Source organism: Crocuta crocuta, unplaced genomic scaffold, assembly GCF_008692635.1.
Source record: "Crocuta crocuta isolate KB4526 unplaced genomic scaffold, BGI_CrCroc_1.0 scaffold7, whole genome shotgun sequence".
Classification (NCBI taxonomy): Eukaryota; Metazoa; Chordata; class Mammalia; order Carnivora; family Hyaenidae; genus Crocuta; species Crocuta crocuta.
In genome coordinates, this window is record NW_027531904.1 from 595,471 (window position 1) to 609,310 (window position 13,840).

The 13,840-nt window shown below is 39.1% G+C and overlaps 1 protein-coding gene across 2 annotated transcripts in view; it reads right to left on the minus strand.

Moving 5' to 3' along the window:
- Positions 1–13,840, minus strand: part of CHD2 (chromodomain helicase DNA binding protein 2) — a 121,744-nt gene that overhangs the window by 98,958 nt on the left and 8,946 nt on the right. For both annotated transcript variants that reach the window (XM_077774385.1, XM_077774384.1), the window contains exon 3: positions 241–472. In XM_077774385.1, coding sequence (XP_077630511.1) covers positions 241–472 — 232 coding nt within the window. The remainder of the gene's footprint in view (positions 1–240; positions 473–13,840) is intronic.

Sequence of the window (13,840 nt, forward strand, 5' to 3'; positions counted from 1 at the left end):
AAAATAGTCTTTTTGCCCTGTAATTCGATGGTTCATTCTAATTATTTCCCTTATGGCCCTGTGTCTACTATATCAAATAGAACAGAAAACAATCTTCATATCTACAGACAGTATATTATTACAAAAGGTGGTGGTAGTTTTCATTATTCAGATATACTAATGAGTTTTCCACACAAAATAAAGTTCTGCTTGCTGGTCCTAGCCAGCAGCACATTTCCACTGTATTAGCAAAGTAGATACCTTCTTCACATCAGCTATCCGTTCCTTCTTAGAGGCTGGCTTCTCTTTGGCTTCTGGAAGAACTGGCTGGGATTTGGAACCCGCCGACTCACTTTCAGATTCCGACTGGCTCTCTGAAGATTCAGAACTGCTATTTGACTCACTGCCATGTCCACTTCCTGGATCGCTGCCCTGCTCACTCTCCGACTGGCTGCCTGAGTCTGAACCCGAAGCCTCTTCAGATGCTGAGTGACTTAATAAAAAAATAAAAAAATAAATAAATTTTTACAAGTTTTAAGAACTGCCACATAAATCTGTTTTTTAAAAAATTCCACAGAAATCTTTTTTAAAAGTGGTAAAATGACAGCAGAGAATAATCCTGATAATACAAAATCACAACCTTCGAATTCACTTTTACATTCTTATATTGCCAATAATGTCATTATCACTCCCAACATCCCTAACAGCTACCATTTCGAGTGCTTAGATGATGCCATATAACAATTTATATAGATTAGCTCTTTTACTAAACTCAAAAAGGGGATATTATTTTTTCCTTCACTCAGATGAGGAAAAAACTGAAAACAAAACCCTAAAGACAGATATAGAAAAACTAAAGCTCAGAAATAATTAAGCAAATCTACCAAGGTGACACAGGTCAATCTGTCTGATCCACTAAGTCTTATTTGTTCAATATCAGTCACTCTCTCAAGACAAATATTCCCCACACTCAAAGAAAAAAATCCACACACAACAAAACAAAACCAAGAAGTTCCCCAAAGAGTAAGAATGCAATCTGGTTGCAATTATCTAGTCACTGGTTATCAACAACAGGTACAAATCTGGGGAGCAGTACTGAAAACACACAAACCCCCAAACCAGAGGTCCTCCTTTGGAATCTTCAGCAGTGAGTTCTGGGCCTGCTAGACTTAGTGGGAAAAAAATAATCAAAAAGAGCATTCTGAGTCTGATGTGAATGCCTAAACCAATAAAGACCGCTATGGGCTACCATACATGCCACCCCTTCCTCATTCTAAATACCCCTCAGGAGAGAGCAACCTAAGTAGGCAGATGACAGCAGAAGCTATAAAACAAAAACACCAGAAGCTATGGGAAGACTGAGTGTCAAAGTATCAACTCTGTGTGTCAAAGTATCAACTCTGGGAGCCGAGTAGGCTACTCACCCTGCCCGCTCTCCAACAGTAAAAAAGCACTTCAGGAAAATATTGGTAGCAGCAAAGCCGCTTTAAAAGAAAGACGTACAATGAGAAAGAATTAAATCATGCCAAGTGCAGCAACGTGGATGGAACTGGAGGGTATTATGCTGAGTGAAATAAGTCAGTCAGAGAAAGATGTCAGATGTTTTCATTAATATGTAGAATTTGAGAAACTTAACAGAAGACCAAGGGGGAAGGGAAAGGGAAAAAATAGTTACAAACAGAGAGGGAGGGAGGCAAACCATAAGAGACTGTTTAATACAGAGAATAGAGGGTTGAGGGAGCGGGTGGGGGAGAGGGGAAAATGGGTGATGGGCTCTTGTTGGGATGAGCACAGGGTGTTATATGTAAGTGATGAACCATGGGAAACAATCCCCAAAACTAAGAGCACACTGTACACACTGCGTGTTAGCCAACTGAACAATAAATATTTAGAAAATAAATATTTAAAAAAGCCCTAAACTGGATGGACTCCAGAAAAAGATGGCCAATTCATTCAAATCTTCTGCTTACAGCTAAAGCACAAGAGGGGAGGCTGGTAGCAACTACAACCTAGAGTAACTGTAACTTAAACAAAAAGGCCTTGAGTTTAGCAACCCAGAGATAAAGGGCACATGGTATGAAGCCCAAAAGGTTAAGGGAGGCTTCGTATTTACACCACGGTATCTCCCCAACTAGAAATTAGGGCCTAACAGTTGACAAACATGTCCACATGATGAATAGGGCAATACACTGGGAACTGGGATTGCCCTTCCAAAATCCCATGTGATCCACAGTAAGCACATAACAGCAAAGGCACCTTTCAGTTAAGATGAGGCTGCAATCAATGAGNAAGAAGGTTAAAACCATTTATTAATTACCTAATCATCTAATAGGTACCTGGCATTACTCTAAGTACTTTATTATGTATTATTTTGCTTATTTCCCAGAACACCTTATTGGGAATTTTTATCCCCAAGTGAAGGATGAGAAAACAGAGAGATGGGCAAGGATCCCAACCCCAAGACTGGCTCTAATGCCCATATTCTTTCTGTCACCACAAGGGTACAAAACCTTAAGGGACTCAAAAAAATAAATAAATAAATAAACCTTTTCCATGTTATACAATGTTCAAAACCAGTTAGACATCCCTGTTAACAGGTGACTCACTTCCAAGGCCTCATTATAGTTAACTGACTCCTTTGCCCTTTGAACAGTAAAAGCGGACTAATCCGGCTGACTAATTCAGCTGACTAAGGCATCTTCAGTCACTTATTCTCCACCTGTGACCAAGCATAAGGCGGCCGGTCCACCAGTCAAAGAGAAATAGGAAGGCTGGACAGTAGAGTTAAAAAGTGCAGGCTCCAGCATCCATGGCCCAGCTCTCAGTCTTCAAGCCTATCTCAGGGTTATGCCACTTTTTAACCTGGGCCATCCTCTGTAGTGTCATGAGAGCACCAAATGGCAGCTATGACAGCAGTACTCTATAAATGTCAATGCCTTATCCAAACATTAGACTTTTCAGAATTTCACAATTTCAGATTCCCCTTCTAACACAAAGTTCTTCCCAGCTAGTGCTATTAGTGATCAGTATCATACAATCCATGGCAATAGTTGGAAATGTAGTACTTCTACCTACACCATTTGCTCACAGTTTTAAAGGTACAGAGGCAGTTTCAGAATTTCCTTACAAGAAAAGAGTTTATAAAGAAACTGCTTTTCACTTGGAAGGGGAATGAGGAGCGTACCTGGAGGTTGCACTTACACAGCCAAAGTGCCTGAGTGCTTAGAGAGGCCTGGGGAATTGGGAACCAGCTGGCCACCTCCTCTCACCCACCCTGGGCCTGATGGCTGGTGCTATCCTGTCTCCTCCTGCCCTATGAAACCTGGCCTCCTTTCCCAAGACTCAATGCTTAACCATTCCTCCCCCAGCCGTACTGAACCACTTAGCATAGAATAAGCCATAGGATCGCTCACCCTCAATCTCTGCTTGTGACAAATACCTCTCCAATTCCTAAAGCCTCAGGTATTACCTTCTCTAGGAAAACATCCTGTGTGCCCTTTCCAATCCTAATCTCAGCGTTTTTTAAGTCTTCCATAATACCTTGCCACAGCAGTTATTCTTACGGGGAACTCATAGGCAGCCTCATTTCAGTCTGAGCTTCAGCCACCATGCTAAAAGTGAGGAGACTCAGGGGCGCCTGGGTGGCTTAGTCGGTTAAGCATCCGACTTTCGCTTAGGTCATGATCTCGCGGTTCGTGGGTTCGAGCCCCGCTTCGGGCTCTGTGCTGACTGCCGGCTCAGAGCCTGGAGCCTATTTCAGAGTCTGTGTCTCCCTCTCTCTCTGACCCTCCCCTGCTCACACTGTCTCTCTCGCTCTCCTAGAAATAAAAAAAAAAAAAAAAAAAAGGGAGGAGACCCAGGGGAGCAATGACACATATCCCAGCCCAGAGGACAAGACTCCAAAGCCCCAGCTGTGAATATCCATGACCCTTTGGCTCTCCATCTGTTTCATCCTATACAAGTAATTTGGTCACTTGCCGACCTCTCTAACAGACTTGATAGATAACTGTCTTCTCCGATGGTCAGTGTGCCTAGGGACTTACTGACTTTGCTAAAATATGAAACCTTTTAGAAACCCTTTTGAAATTAATGTTTCTTTAATTACCGTAATGAGTATTATCTCCAGACAAGGGATTAAGGCTGGAATCTCATTTTGGCAGTCACCACCAACTAAAATTGTCACAAGCCCTTAATATGATCCATACAGAGTGCCATGAAGCACAAAACATTCCAACCAGACAGAAAATATTCAACTCCTAATTAAAAGAAAAAGGAAGCCACAAATAGCAGCATTCATCGGCTGAAGAAAACTAGAATAGTCCAGCTAGCTAGCATTCCTGTTACCATTTTGTGCTGAAAAGCAGGAATTACTGTAGATGTGATGGAAAACGTCCCAAGCCAGCACCCACAATGGGGTATGTGTATACATACTCTACATCACTTCCTTTAAATTGCCCCATTTAATATGAAAACTCTACTTGTATTTAATTTGTCCCCTATTAGTGGAACGTTTGAACTATTCTTAAATTGTTCTCTTAACCAATAAGCCACAAATATCCTTGATATACTTCCATATTTCTATATTTCTAGGTAGAATATTTAGATTCCCAAACTGTTCACTGTAAATGATAAACTATACCTATCCTTGTATATGCCTTCTGCAGCTGTAGATTCGTGTTTGTGTAGGGAGCGACCTCTAGAAATTTAACAGTGCACACAATACCTTTTAAGGAACAAAACACAACCTATGTTGTGAACAGTGGTTTACTCTGTTGGATGAGTTATTTCAAGTATACTAATGGATACCATCAACTACTTGTGTAATTAAAAAAAAAAAAAATCAAGTAAGGATGAAAACCAGACCTCCAAAGAAACAAACACCAAATTCATAATTGTACTTACCTCTGGGGCTGAGGAAAGCAGATGTGATCACAGAATGATATTGGTGATGTTTTATGACTGAAGCTGAGTGGTGAGTTCAGAGTTGTTCATTATATAAGTTTCAGTCTTTTTAACATTTAAATGGCTCATAATAAATCCAGACACAAGAATCAAATGCAATGCAAGGGATAGAAGTACCCCCAAACCTACTTAAAATAAGCTAAAGATTTGGAAGAAAGTAAGACTAAGTGTTTCTTTTAATTATTTTTGAAACCAGCAAGTCATATTTAATAAACTTAAACTAATATTTAGGGAATAAAGGTGTTTAAAAACAAAGCCTTCTCACAGCTAACATCATATTCAATGGCAAAAAGGCAGATAGTTTTTCCTAGAAGGTCAGGCACAAGTCAAGTATGCCACTCTCACTGCTCCTCATCAATATAGTACTTTAAGTTCTAGCTAGAGGAATCAGGCAAGAAAGGGAAATATAAGGTAACTGAGAAAGAAGTAAAGCTGTTTCTATTTCCAGATGGCATGATTTTATATGGAGACAATCCTACGGACTCAACTGAAAGATTGTTGGCTCTAATCAATGAATTCGTTAAAGCTGCAGGATACAAAATTAACCTACAAAAGTAAGTACTATTTTTATACACTAAAAATGAATATTCGGAAAAAGAAAGAAACTTACGATAGCATCACCAACAATAAAATACTTAGGAACATGTTTAACCAAGAAGGCTAAAGATCTCTAATCTGAAAACTGAAAGACATTCATGAAAACAATAAAAGATGACACAAATGGTGGGCACCTGGCTGGCTTAGTCAGCGGAGCAGGGGACTCTTGATCTTGAGGTTATAAATTCGAGCCCCACACTGGATGTAGAAATTACTTAAAAACAAAACCTTAAAAAAAAAAAAAAAGACACAAATAGCAAAGTATTTGGTATTCATAAGTTAGAAGGATTAGTTTTGTTAAAATGTCAATATTACCAAAGCCATCTATAGAGTCAATACAATCCCTATCAAGATTCCCATGGCATTTTTTAAAGAGAAAAAACTACCCTAAAATTTATATGAAACCACAAAAGACCCCAAAGAGCCAAAAATTTTTAAAAATTTTTAAAAAATAAAAAATCTTGAGAAAGAAGAATAAAGTTGGAAGCATCACACTTCCTGATTTCAAGCTGTATTATAAAGCTACAGGCATTAAAACAGTAGAATACTGGCATTAAACAGACAAACAGACCAACGGAACAGAATGTTGAGAGACCAGAAATAAACCCAAGCATACAAAATCAGTATTTGACAAGAAAGCTAAACAAAACAAAACAAAAAAACCTGAAGGGAGAATAGACCTCCTCTTCAATAAATGGTACTGGGATAACTGGATATCCACATGTAAAAGAATCAAACTGGACCCATATCCTATACCACTCACAAAAATACAAAATGGATTATTAAAAACATAAATTTAAGACCTGAAACCATGAAACTCCCAGAAGAAAACACAGAAACAAAGCGCCTTGACAGTAGCGTCAGTCATGATTTTCTGGATAACACCTAAAGCACAAGCAACAAACTCAAAAATAACACAAGTGGTGGGGAGGGCACCTGGGTGATTCTGTCCATTAAAGCGTCCAACTCTTGCTTCTGGTTCAGGTCATGATCCCAGGGCCCTGCAATGCCTGAGATTCTGTCTCCCCCTCTCTCTCTGTGCCTCCCCTGTGCGTGTGTACACGCACACTCTCAAAATAAACCTTTAAAAATAAATAGCTTCTGTACAGCAAAAGAAATGATCAACAAGGTGAAAAGACAACGTACAGAATGGGGAAAAAATATCTGCAAACAATGTATCTGATAAGTAGTTAATATCCAAACCATACAAAGACGTCCTATAACTCAATAGCAAAAAAGTAAATTAGAAATTAATAAATTAAAAAATGAGCAAAGGACCTCTACAGACAGCTCTCCAAAGACAGACAAAAAGGCCAACAGGTACACAAAAAGGTGCTCAACATCACTACTCAGTAAGGAAATCCTAATTAGAGCCACAATGTGGGGCACCTGGGTGGCTCAGTCGGTTAAGCACCTGACTTTGGCTCAGGGCATGATCCCACGGTTTGTGAGTTCTAGCCCCGCATAAGGCTCTGCGCTGACAGCTCAGAGCCCAGAGCCTGCTTCAGATTCTGTGTCTCCCTCTCTCTCTGACCCTCCCCTGCTCACGCTGTCTCTCTCTCTCTGTCTCTCTCTCTTTCTCAGAAATAAATAAAAGCATTTAAAAAAAAATTAGAGCCACAATGAGATGTCACCCCACACCTGTTCAGAATGGCCATCAACAAAAATAGGTAACAAGTGTTGGTGAGGACTCTGAGAAAAGGGAACCCTTGTCCACTGCTGGTGTAATTGTAAATTGGTACAGTCCCTATAGAAAACAGGATAGAGGATCCTCAAAAAAAAAAAATTAAAAATAGGACTACCCTATGGCCCAGCAATCCCACTTCGGGGATAGCCAAAGGAAACCAAAACACTAACTCAAAAAGATATACCTGCACCTCCATGTTCATGACAGCATGTACAATAACCAAAACATGGAAACAACCTAAGAAAAACAAATACTGTGCGGTCTCACACATGGAATCTAAAATAACTAGTAACAAAAAAGTAAATAAAATAACTTCTTAAAAACTCATGGGGGTGCCTGATGAAACACCTGACCTCGCCTCAGGGAATGATCTCAGGTTCAAGGATCCCAGCCCCACTTCAGGCTCTGTGCTGTCAGCACAGAGCCCGCTTTGGATCCTCCATCCCCTTCTCTCTGCACCTCCCCCACTCATGCTCTCTCTCAAAAATATACATTAAAAGACTCCTAGGGGGAAAAAAAAAAAGAGATTAGACTCATAGTTGCTAGATGCAGTGAGGGGAGGAAGAACTGGAGAAGGTATTTCCAAAAGGGTACAAATTTCCAGTTATAAGATAGGTAAGTAATAGGGACATAATGTACCACACACATGAAGACAGCTAACACTGCTTTAGGATCCATCTGAAAGTTGCTGAAAGTAAATCCTCCGAGTTCTCATTACAAGAAAAAAAATTTTTTTTTACTGTACCAATAAAAGAAGATGGATGTTAGCCAAACCTACCGTGATAATCATTTCACAGTATATGTGAATTAAAACACCATGCTGTAGGCCTTAAACCTACACAGTGACATATGCCAACTGTTTCTCAATAAAACTGGGAAAAAAATATGATACTGCCTTTACAAGAAAAAGAGTCTTAATAAAGGTATAACTCAATTTGCATACTTCTCTTCTAGGAGGATAAGCACCTAAATGTTGAAAGAGAAAAGGAGTATTTTGTAAAAGGAGGAGTATTTAAGAAACAACTATCAATACCTCCACATTTAAAGCACTGACAATCTAATTATTCCCTCCAAAGATTAAATATTATGCAGACTTGCTATTATGCCTAACTATAATACAAAATAATTGTCAATACTTAATTGTAGCTTCTGATACTGATTTACCAGGGTCAAATTGGGTTAGTAGGGGAGGAGACCTTAATTAGGCTTTCACCTAAACAAATAAAATGATCAGATTTCCAAAAGCAATAAAAAAGGAACAATATTTCTAATAGGATTTAATTAATTCCTATTAATTCCTACTAAATTAATAGAATTTAATTCCTATTAAAATGAATTAATAGGAACACTACTAAATGAAAAGTAATAGGAATAAAACTGGAATATTCAAGGGGTGCCTGGGTGGCTCAGTCAATTGAGCATCCAACTCTTGACCTCGGCTCAGGTCATGATCCCTCGGTCATGGGATCCAGTCCCGCGTCAGACTCCAGGCTGAGCATGAAACCTGCTTAAAATTTTCTCCCTCTCCCCCTTTCCCACTCATGCTCTAAAATTAAAAAATTAAAATAAATAAAAAGGAATACTTAAGAATCTACCACATATACAAAACCCTCATGAAGAGTAAACATATCTTAAAATTACTTCAAAACTGATTTGTAAACAAGTCTTGTTATTTTTCAGGAAACAATCACTACACGGGAAAATCAATGCAAAAATAATGAAAGGGACTCTCATTAAAACTGGAATTTTAGATTCCAATAGGAAATAAGTGCTTATAAAAAACATTTAACACCTCTCAGTTGTGGATAGAAGAGGATTTGGTAGCTCTTTAAAATCCTTTCTGAAGGTGGCAGAAATGTAGTATGAAATATATTTCACAACTGGACTGGAGAGCAAGCAGCACTGGAATAGCTATTGTTCCCGTTTTAATTTATCACCATTTCCCGGATGGCCACAAGAGGGCAGCACGGCAACATGTCAGTTGGAAAGGCAAGCCTGTGGGTTCTCTGCAGAGAGCTGCCATTTCAGCACTTGGGTAGTGTTTACTTTCCTTAACTTACAAAATGGCTGAACTGCTTGGCACAGGAAGGTTTCTTGTGTTGGTGAAAGCAAAATCTGGTAAAAACACAAAGCAATCTATACCTGGAACTCCTTAAAACTTACTTCCAGACTAAATTCCATCAATGATACACTAGCTAATACTTATGGAGCACTTACACATCGGGAATTTGCAAAAAATGTCCTCTAAATCCTTACAAAAACCCTCTACAACGAACTATCCTCATTTATTGAAGAGGCTTAAGAATGTGCATACATATGATGTTATCCCTCGGCCCTCACACTATGAACTATGGAATCTACACTATTCAGCTCTCAGTACTGCTGTCCCCACCATGCATACGTTCTTCAGTTAAACAGATCTTTAAGATGCAGAATGAATGATGCAGATTGATGCAGAATGACTCCTTCTCAATCACTCCTACCATGTCTGAAAAGGATGCAATGGTAAATATCATTAAACTATAAACCCCTTATTGATAAAAATTGCTGGGTGTAATTCCTTAAATAAATGGAACTGCATTTAAGACTTTTAAGACCTCCTCCACCTCCGGTTCAATCAAGTCCTACTATTCCGAAGAATAAGCTACATTATAAACAAAGTTAAAAGACAAGTAACAGATTGAGAAATTTCAATATATGCACAACAAAGGATTTCTACATAGAACACAAAATGAACCACAGATCAAAGAAAAATCCAGTAGAAAACTGGGGAAAGGAAAGGGGCATGCAACTACAGAAGAAAAACTGAAATGGCCAAGAAACTTATATAAGGAAATTAAACCTCAGGGATAATTTAAAAATGTTTTATTACAACAGATTATTTCACATTCCTCTGCTTTATAGAAATTAAAATGTATCATAATATTAAGTGATGTGGAGAAAATAGGGGAGGCAGGATTCATACACCATTACTGAAGAAGCAATCAGCAGATGCTGTGTAAAGCAACTAGGCATTTTTCAGTAAACTTCAAAATATGCATATGAATCATGCAATTCAATCTGTGGGTATAGAACCTGACAAATTATTGAACTTGCACAGGAGGCGGGAAGTAGAGAAATGTTCGCGGTTCGGCTCATAAAAGTCAAAGGGAGGAGAAAGAAATAATCTAAATTTAGACTCATACTATGCAATTAAATACAAGTTAGACCTAGAAGGGATTCGATCTGTAAATGTCACCATGACAATTTCAAAAACTATTCAATTTTTAAAACAAAAGCACATTACATGAACCATGTACATTTTTAAAATGCCAAGGTCTTAATATGCCACGTTCATGAAAGTGACTAAGGATAAGAGACAAATAGGATTTTAGCCATATCTAACTTGTTTAAAGCTTTAATTGTAGTCTTTGAATTTTTCTGAATTTCTCAAAAAAGACCTAGGTTTCTAAGATTGCAGAATTGATCAGTATTCAGAAGCAGAACTTCCTTGGGATTTGACAGTTCTTCTGGAAGTTACTTCAAATCCTGGGTAACACTATGAATTCCAGAAAAAGGTACATCTAAAAAATAAAATGCACACAAAAATGCTTATAGTTTCAGGGGGTCAAAGGTTAAGTCTCATTAGCACCTCCCACATTAAGATATTCAGTGCTAATGTGGGAAAAAACATCTACCTTTTTAAGTATGTTCCTAACTTTTTCAACTGGTGCCAGAGGTAACCTTGTCTTGAGCACTCTACTTCTGCTCCTCCATGAACCAAGTAACACTGAGTAGTCCTAAATAGCTTAGGAAGCGTCAAACAAATGGCACCCAGGCACACAAACCATTGGGGAAAAAGTGAATTACAGCAAGAAGTCTAGATGAGGTACAAACCTAGGTAACAGTTTCACAAAGAGCTACCCAATTCAGATCTGGCAATGAAGAAAAGATTAGACAAGGAAAGGACAAGCTTGCTGGGTGGGTAAGAACATGAAGACTTTCTAAGCCACCAAGTAATTAATGAACACAGTTACAAGGGGGAAAGCTGTTCCTATAAACCTATCACCTCAGGTGGATATTTATAGCCATTTAAAACCCTGAGGATAGATGGACTTGTTTTACCATGAATTCCTTTCAGCCTATTTAAAGTCTTATCTTTCCTTACTAACCCTTAGGCTATGGTCTTTAGACTTTCATAAGATAACTCCAACAGCTCAAAGATTTAAAAGTCCTGAATGCTAACCTCAATAGTAAAAGAAACTTCCCCAGTCATAGCAGGGAAGTAGGGTCCTTGGATCAACCCACATAAAGCAGTCAGAATGGTGAGAACTCACAACCTCCTCAGTGCTCACTGTGGCAAGCACTTTGCTATATGTTATAGACCAGTTTCTGAAGTGTGGCACCATTGACATTTTGGGCCAAATTAACTCATTCTTTGTTGTGGGACATTGTCCATATACATTTAAGGACAGACAGGACATTTAGCAGCATCCCCAGCTATGTAAGAGGCCAGATGCACCCTAGCCCCAAGCAAAGAGATCTCCAGACACTGCCAAAAGTCAGGGAGGGGGCTGTCCCTAGTGGAAAACCACTGGTTTCAGAAGTATTATTTTAATTCTAATGTCCCTGAGACACATAATCTACCCTACTCCTTTATTAAAAGATAAACAAGCTCAGAAATTTCTGCCCAAGATCATACAGCTAAAAAGCAGAATAGAGGTGAAAATTCTTGTCCCAATTAGCTCCTGTTTCCAAAAGCTGCCTCAGAACAAGAACCCACCATGGTTGTTCAAGATAGATTCCTGGGACACCTCCCAGATCTGACTGAATTCAAATGTCCAGCAAGAAGGCTGGAATATGTTGAACAAGCATTCAAAGTGGCTCTTAGCAAGTAAATCTGGGGGGCTTAAATGCCCCTGTAAAGTTCAGAAGGATTTTTTTTTTTTTTTTGGGTAAATCAAGCAAGGGAAATGGGAGAATCTGACCCATCACCCTCTTCTCTCAAAGGTATGACTTCCCAGCCATAAGCTGCTTTATTTGAATGTCAAATAACCTATACAGGAACTGAAGACACTCAAGATTTTCCACACCCACCTAATTCAAGAACTATGTCCCTTCAGGGCATGTCTATGGAACACTGTTTCCAACCCTGGCTATCTTGCCAACAGACCTACCCAGAAGCTATCTCCCCTGCCCTACTTAACTCCTAAAATCCAACCAGGTATGGGACCTGTTCTGTTTTTTGGGGTTGTTTTTTTTCTCAATTCTCAAGTGATTCCGATATAAAAGCTAACTGGGAAGAAAGTATGGAGACTAAATTTGGAATAAAACAACAAATTAGAAACCTGATCTTCAAAAATCGTTGCCAAACCTAAAGTGTGTAGGGGAAGCAATGGGAGTCAGACTGCAAAAGCACATGGTTCCTCTGAGACTGCCAGTACCCCCTCCCCAGCCACCCATCTTTCCTGTGTTTCACTTCAGCAGCAACATCTTTACTAGAAACTCTTTATGCAAAAATGACTTCTTGAACTGTGTTTCCAGCATCAATCAACCCTACAATGCATTCCGAGCTTTCAGTTACTTTTAAACAATTTTTTTAAAGAGAAATAGTGTATGGGATTATTCTAGATTCTTACTATTATCCCCTACTACAGTTTCCTCTTAACCATCTAATCAGATGGCAATTTTCCTTTTTTTTCTTTTGATGGCAACTTTTTTTTCTCTCGTTTATTTTGAGACACAGAACACAGGACAAGCCAAGGGAGGGGCAGAGAGAGGAGAGAGAAAATCCCCTTGGGCTCATCTCACAAAATCTGAGATCATGACCTGAGCGGAGATCAACAGTTGGTCGCTTCACTGACTAGGTCAACCAGGGGCCCCTTGATGGCACTTTTGACAAGATGCTAAGTGACCCTGAAACGAAACTGCCAGTGTTTGAATCCAATTCCACCATTTGCTTCCCCTAATGCCTGTTCTCCATCTGCAAAACAGGGTAATGATAATCACAGACTTGTGAAGACTGCCCAAATTAACACATAAAAAGGGCTGGTTCTAACAAGTTCCAAGCTGAAAGTAGGTACTATAAATGACAGATATTGTGTCTTTCCAAAGCACAGAACATAGTTTTCACTGAAATACCTCCCATAATCCTCTCATTTGTTGGTTTGGTATGTTACTGGAATGCAGAATTACAAGGGAAACCGTAAACTAATCTGAGATGTATCTGCAAATCCTTGTTATGTACACAACTCAGGTGAAGGAACACAATGAGATGGGTATAAAAGAGCTCAGCAGGAGGTAGAACCACCCACAGGCTTTCAAAGAAGACAGTTCCATGACAGTTAACTTGGGGAGCTGGCTAACCAGGAGGTCACTAGCTAGGATTTCTGCTACACTAACCATCATATTAAATACACATTGGAGGAAAACAAAACAAAACAAAACAAAACCTACCTTCAAACAGTGCCTGACCCCGAGTAACCGCGCCAAAAAAGCATAAATCTACTCTGGTATTTTCCCATAAAATGCTTACCACATGCTGCTTTGCTTTATGATAAAATCCAAAACTAAGTTAATACCAGCATTTCGGGCACTGCTTGACTTAAAATTAAGCCATACAAATGCCATTCCCTG